At 38.1% G+C, this 7,244-nt stretch overlaps 1 protein-coding gene across 1 annotated transcript in view; it reads left to right on the forward strand.

The window, feature by feature from the left end:
* The window catches only part of LOC107722098 (BRCA2-interacting transcriptional repressor EMSY-like), a 37,216-nt gene that overhangs the window by 20,459 nt on the left and 9,513 nt on the right, over nucleotides 1–7,244 (forward strand). Inside the window, exons 8-13 of the mRNA XM_016530317.1 lie at nucleotides 2,073–2,256; nucleotides 3,201–3,365; nucleotides 4,132–4,284; nucleotides 5,461–5,555; nucleotides 6,203–6,212; nucleotides 6,982–7,082. Of these exons, the coding sequence (XP_016385803.1) occupies nucleotides 2,073–2,256; nucleotides 3,201–3,365; nucleotides 4,132–4,284; nucleotides 5,461–5,555; nucleotides 6,203–6,212; nucleotides 6,982–7,082 (708 nt within the window). The remainder of the gene's footprint in view (nucleotides 1–2,072; nucleotides 2,257–3,200; nucleotides 3,366–4,131; nucleotides 4,285–5,460; nucleotides 5,556–6,202; nucleotides 6,213–6,981; nucleotides 7,083–7,244) is intronic.

Consider the following 7,244-nt stretch of genomic DNA (forward strand, 5'->3'; position numbering starts at 1 on the left):
ATATTTGGCAGCACAACTGTTGATAATTCTAATAATAAATCAGCATATTATAATGATTTCTGAAGATCATGTGACACTTTATACTGGAGTAATGGCTGATGGAAATTCAGCTGCGCATCACAGAAATAAATTATATTTTAAAGGATATTAAAATAGAAACCATTATTTTATATTGTAATAACATTTTGCAATATTACAGTTTTTTTAATTGTATTTTTGATCAAATAAATGCAGCCTTGATGAGCAGAAGATACTGCTTTAAAAAACATTACAAGTCTTACTGATCCCAAACTTTTGAGCGGTAGTGTATACATTTTCTGCCCCCATGTCTTGAATTTGTGATTATTCTAAATGTATTTTAATAGACTGAGTCATGCAGTGAAAGAACGCACACTGGTCTAGCTCACTAGACTTCATCACTAATGTATGCGTGCGCTCTGTAGGTGTGTTTTGTTTGGTTTTTGCAAAATACTCGATAATGTCAAATCGCACATCGTTAAAAGCTGGTGTGCGGTGATTCATGACACGTGTGTGTGTGTGTGTGTGTGTGTGTGTGTGTCTGTGTCTGTGTCTGTGTGTGTGTGTCAGGGAGAGAAGACGCTGCAGGCCGTCTCCGGAGCCAAGCCTGCTATCATCACTGCGTCGCGGCCCATCACCAAAATGTTCGTGACGCAGCCCAAGAGCCTCGGCGCCGGCATCCAGCCGTCCACCAAAATCATCCCCGCCAAGATCGTGTACGGACAGCAGGGCAAAACACAGGTCAGACTACGACCAGAAAAAAAACATTAAAACAAATGTATATATTGTTACTAGGGATGCAACAACACAGTTCAATACGTACCTCGGTTTTTAACCACAGTTTTTTGTGTGTTTCTTTGCAACATATTAACAACAAAAAAACTCCTGTAAACCTGGAAACAGCGTGGATTATTATATGTCTGCTTAGCATTTCTTTTGAGAGAGGTGTTATGTTTAATAATGTATTGATTGGCCATTATGATATATATATATATATATATATATATAAAATGAAAAAAGTTATGCACTAGGCCTATTTGTTTCTTTCTTATATTTTTTCGGTCGTTGTTGTTTTTTTTTGCATCTGTTCTTATTTTTAGTAACAAAGATAAAATAAAAATGGCTAAATTGTGCTTATTAATATAGTAGGATAATTAATATTAAGAAAGGAAGTGGAGGAAACAATGCAGAGTTGCTCGGTGATTTTGCTAAATTGGAACCTTCAGAAAAGTTCAACTTGATTTTTCTCAGAATTGAGTTTGTGACTGTCGACTGCAAACAGGTGTAGCTCAGTAAAGCAATAAGCCCCGTGAAGCCGTGGTTTACAGTGAATTTATAACAGCTAAGGGGCGTTGTTAGGTACGACGTGAGCTCACCAGCTGACGGGTCTGTTCGCTCACCAGCGCCGTCTGAAACGCCATGGGCTTGGGCTTGATCAGGACCTGTGCACAACAACATCATTACTGATCATTAACAGTGCAGCGGCTGACCAATCCCAATCAACTACTACTGAGAGACCAATGACAAACATCTGTGACCTGTGCGCTGCAAAACATGACTTTCTTACTTAGTATTTCTGTCTTGTTTTCTAATATAAATATATAAACATTCTTGAATCAAGATGCATTTACTTGACAAGTAAAATGATTTAATATAAGTAAAAAAAAAGTATCAAAATGTTGTTAGTTTTTCCTTAAAACAAGCAAACATATCTGCCAATGGGGCAAGAAAAATAATCTTGTTTAGCCTGTGAATTAAGATTATTTTTCTTACCCCATTGGCGGATATGTTTGCTTGTTTTAAGGAAAAACTAACAACATTTTGATACTTTTTTTTTACTTATATTAAATCATTTTACTTGTCAAGTAAATGCATCTTGATTCAAGAATGTTTATATATTTATATTAGAAAACAAGACAGAAATACTAAGTAAGAAAGTCATGTTTTGCAGCGCACAGGTCACAGATGTTTGTCATTGGTCTCTCAGTAGTAGTTGATTGGGATTGGTCAGCCGCTGCACTGTTAATGATCAGTAATGATGTTGTTGTGCACAGGTCCTGATCAAGCCCAAGCCCATGGCGTTTCAGACGGCGCTGGTGAGCGAACAGACCCGTCAGCTGGTGAGCGAGACCCTGCAGCAGGTCTCACGCAGCGCCGGATCCGGCCAGGAGGGGGCGCTCAAGGACGACTCGCCCTCGTATACAGAGAGCAGCTCGGTGACCTCCGACAGCACTCACGGTCAGCACGCTAATGCATCTCATCTGATTAGGAGTCCATAGCTATGTTTCCATCCAAAGTTACGAATTAAACTTATGCACAAAATTGGAATATCGCATTAAAACATTTGCTAATAAAGCACCGTTTCCATCCAACGAGTCACTTCCTCATTAAATGTGTCCCTGGAGCACAAAAGCAGTGTTAAGTCGCTGGGGTATATTTGTAGCAATAGACAACAATACATTGTATGGGTCAAAATTATACATTTTTCTTTTATGCCAAAAATCATTAGGATATTAAGTAAAGATCATGTTCCATGAAGATATTTTGTAAATGTCCTACCGTAAATATATCAAAACTTAATGTTTGATTAGTAATATGCATTGCTAAAAACTTCATTTGGACAACTTTAAAGATGATTTTCTCAAGATTTAGATTTTTTTGCACCCTCAGATTCCAGATTTTCAAATAGTTGTATCTCGGCCAAATATTGTCCGATCCTAACAAACCATACATCAATGGAAAGATTATTTATTCATAAATCTCAATTTCGAAAAATTTAACCTTCGTTTGACATATACAGTGCTAAAGCATAATGGCCCAAAACACAACTTTAAAGACCTTTTATGTTAAAATAAGAAGTTTAAATATATTTTAAAAACTGCAGTTTTTGCCTGGAAGACCTATATTGTTTCATATCGTCATGTGACCACGATAATATCAATTCAGATTTGCTAACGCAATATCACGCTATTGATAATATCCTTACATCTCTACTTGTCACACAGCAGCTTTTAGGCATTGTTCTGTTTTTTTGTTACAACTCAGAAATGACAAGGAGGCAGCTTCCCGCAATAGACAGTCAATGGTGAGGCTTGGATTGTGGGCATGGCCTAAATGCGCTCTGTCTCTATCCAATCAGCATCTCACTCGGCTGTGTTTGAGTGTGTTGTCTCTGTGTTCAGACGCTCAGCCGGTGGTGCACCTCATCACCTCCAGGGGGCAGGAGTGGACGGAGCAGGAGGTGTCTGTGGAGGCGAGTCCCACCATCATTTACCAGGACATGACGGGAGAGTCTCAGTCGGCCACATCCACCATCAAAGCCCTGCTGGAGCTGCAGCAGACCAGCGGTGCGTATCTCTGGAGCGCTCCTGCTGCGTTGATTGTGATTTCACTTTTTTAACTTTAGTTAGTGTGTAATGTTGCTGTTTGAGCATAAACAATATCTGCAAAGTTAAGACGCTGAAAGTTCAATGCAAACGGAGATATTGTCTTTTAAAATGATGGCAGTTTAATGCCTACAAAAACGTCTGGTAGGGACTACAATGAGCTACTGACATCACAAACCCTGAAATTTACATAAACCCCGCCCCCGGGAACATGCAACAAAGGAGGCGGGGCCATGCTGCGCTGCTTTAGAGAAGCGGAAGAGTTGTTGCCATGACGTCAAAATTAAACAGAACCAGTAGCATTTACAAATAACAGTGTATCTAAAGTATGAGACAACAACAAACAAAGAAAGATATGCGCGATCCTCTTCACTAATATTCTCTGCGTCTCAATCGGGATCAAACTGATAAGCGATATTGACAACGCCATTGTTTACAATACAACACATTCTGAGCTGAGGGGTGTGACGTTTAGACGCACACTAGAGGCGGTTTAGCCAATCACAACACACTGAGCCAGCTGACCAATCAGAGCCCATTGTGTATTTCTGTGGGAGGGACTTCATAAAACCAGGGGCGTTCATAAGAGAAGGGACAGAATAAAGGTGTAACACACATTAGACTGCACCCCATAAACACAATCAAGCCTAGAAAAAGCACTCAACCACCCCTTTAAAACACGTGTGTGTGTGTGTGTGTGTGTGTGTGTGTGTGTGTGCTGTTTCAGTGAAGGAGAAGAGCGACGCCAAACCTCGCCAGCACACCATCGACCTGAGTCAGATGTCAGTGCCGATCCCGGTGACGGAGAGGAGACAGTCCCCGGAGCCGTCGGGTCAGAGCGCCGGAGACACGGACCCCGTCACAGAATACATCCCCATCGGTAAAATCAACACAGGAATTGTGATGCATCCTAATGTGTTGATTTAATGTCCTATGATTCACTGTTGATGCATCATGACAGTATGTGCTTTATGGTGTTTATATTATAATATGCTCTAGATTAATTGAATTGAATATTTTAACTCTCACATGTTTGAATAAGCAGCACAGTCATTTCAAAATAAGGTACATTTCAGGCTTGCATTATACATACCTTTTTTGGGGATATTATTGCTATTTTGGTGACAAAATAATCTATATCTGGAATTTTATTTAACTAAGGAAAGACTGCAAACATTATTTATGTTCAGTATAAGTATTTTACATAGTATCAGAACAAAAAGTGTCTTTCTTTAAACACATAATCATCTTATCAAAATCCAGTATCGATCAACCACTAATTCAGATGTATTGACACATTAGCACATAAATAATTTTCAGTGCATACATATATATATATATTAAAAGAAAAAAATAGTATTTTAAACTTGCAGATGCCATGTTGTGCATGTCACTATCTCAGTAAACAATCTGAGATATTTTGATTTATTTTGAGATGGATGGGTTTGGTCATAGAGTATTAATTTTATTTGTGCAGGTCCTAAAGAGTCTTAAAGGGATAGTTCACCCAAAAATTAAACTTCTGCCATCATTTACTCACCCTCAAGTTGTTCCAAACATGTGTTCAAAGCTGCAGTCCGTAACTTGTTTTGGTTAAAAATTATCCAATATTTGAGCAAGTACATAACCAGCCAGTGTTGAAAACTATCTCCTTACTTTAGCAACGGTCAGCTTATAATAATGTTTCCTGATTCGAGTGGTACTGGTAGGAATTCAAGGGAAATTCGAGCATGCCGCCGCGTCGTTACGTCACGTCTGTAAACATAAAGAAGTTGTAACCAAAACAGCTTTAACAAACAGCTGTTGGTACCCATTGACCTCCACAGTATGGAAAAGGGAAAAAAGCACTATGGAAGTCAATGGGTGCCGTCACCTGTGTGGTTGCCAACATTCTTCAAAATATCTTCTGTTGTGGTCAGTAGCAGAAAAAGCCTTAGGTTTGGAACAAGTGAAAGGGAGAGTAAATGATGACAGAATGATCATTTTTGGGGGAACTGTCCCTTTAATTAGATTTTGAAGACTGCAGGTTCACTGTGCTGTTGCTCTGCTGTTTCAGGTAAAGTGTGTAAGGCTGTGATCGGAGGAGACGTCTCTGCATCCAGCAGCCCGAGTCCGTCAGCATCCGCTGCGTCTGGACACGCCACACAACAGGTCAGAACTGCAGTCATGTGACCACATATGTCTGTCACTGATTGATTTATGACGCAGAAGCTGCATCTGACAGGGCAGAAATGCATTTACACTGCAATTACAGCTGCATTGTACGTGATTATGCTTTATACATTTACATTACATTACATTCAGTCATTTAGCAGATGCTTTTATCCAAAGCGACTTACAAATGAGGACAATGGAAGCAATCAGAATCAACAAAAGAGCAATGATACGCAAGTGCTGTAACAAGTCTCAGTTAGCTTAATGCAGTACACGTAGCAAGGTTTTTTTTTGTTAATCGTATAATAAATAAAAGAAAACAAATAGATAGAATACAAAAAGAATAGAGAAGCTAGTGTTAGTTTTTTTTTTTAAGAAAACAAGCAGTTAGTAAATGAATAGAGTGCAAGTCTAAAAAGGACGTTTTGTTGTTGTTGTTTTTTTACACACTTCACATGCCTTTCCTGGATTTCCTTAAAACATAACCTTGGCATTGAGCTACAGGAATGCATCTAAAATAGCAACAGCAATGTTATGAGATTAATGTTTTAAATATGTGCATGTTTATGAAAAAAATAAGGAAAATTTACTGGCAATTTATATTTTTTACCAGCCTTGAAACTTTATGTGCGTTAAAAAAACAGGCAGAATTGGGTAAACATCTAATTGCAATTATTGTTAATTATTATTATTATTTAAGAAAATTATACAATGACACAAATCAGTAAAGAAATATCATTATAATACTATTGAACTGTAAAGTATCTTATAATAACTATTTTATTTGATAATTTTATGTAACAACAATTACTACATGTTAGTTTTTAATACATTTAGATAATTATTATTATATAAAATAAATAATTATTGTTGTTATATAGCAATAATGAAATTACATACACACACACATATATATATATATATATATATATACACTATATATATATATATATATATAGTGTATATATATATATATATATATAGTGTATATATATATATATATATATAGTGTATATATATATATATATATATAGTGTATATATATATATATATATTAAATGAATGCTCTGATGCTGCATTTCATTTATGAGGGTCTGAGGCAGGTCAGAGGGGCAGCATTTAGTCTGGCTTTTAAGCAGCATTACATTGTTTACACTGAATTTTAAGCAGGCACAGAGCAGTCTTAACTCAGATGTGTAAAGATGTCTTATGAGCACCAGAGGAAGCTGTTTACTATCTTAACTAGATTTACTAACAAACTTTACACTGTTGAATATCAACCAAACAAACCCAATTCTGTTGTCAAATGGACTCAAATGCTCCAGTGTTCAACATTGAAGGTGTGTGTTTGTGTGTGTTTGTGTCCGTGTGTGTGTGTCCGTGTGTGTGTGTCCGTGTGTGTGTGTGTGTGTGTGTGTGTGAGTATATCCGTACCGGCCCAACACACACACGCAGCTGTCTCAGCCGCCGCCGCTGCAGGCGCATCACCCCGCGGGCTCCAGCAAGACTCCCAGCAGCAGCCAGGTGAAGCCCGCATGCGCGCGGTGTCTGTTAGAGCTGCACGATTAATCCTTAAAGAGGTCATCAGATGCTACATGCACTTTCACAAGTTGTTTGAACTGAAATGTGTGTTGGCAGTGTGTACACAACCACCCTATAATGATAAAAATCCCCCCAGTGTTTTTT

This window comes from Sinocyclocheilus rhinocerous, unplaced genomic scaffold (genome assembly GCF_001515625.1).
Source record: "Sinocyclocheilus rhinocerous isolate Xijiao unplaced genomic scaffold, SAMN03320098_v1.1 scaffold4622, whole genome shotgun sequence".
NCBI classification, from domain to species: Eukaryota; Metazoa; Chordata; class Actinopteri; order Cypriniformes; family Cyprinidae; genus Sinocyclocheilus; species Sinocyclocheilus rhinocerous.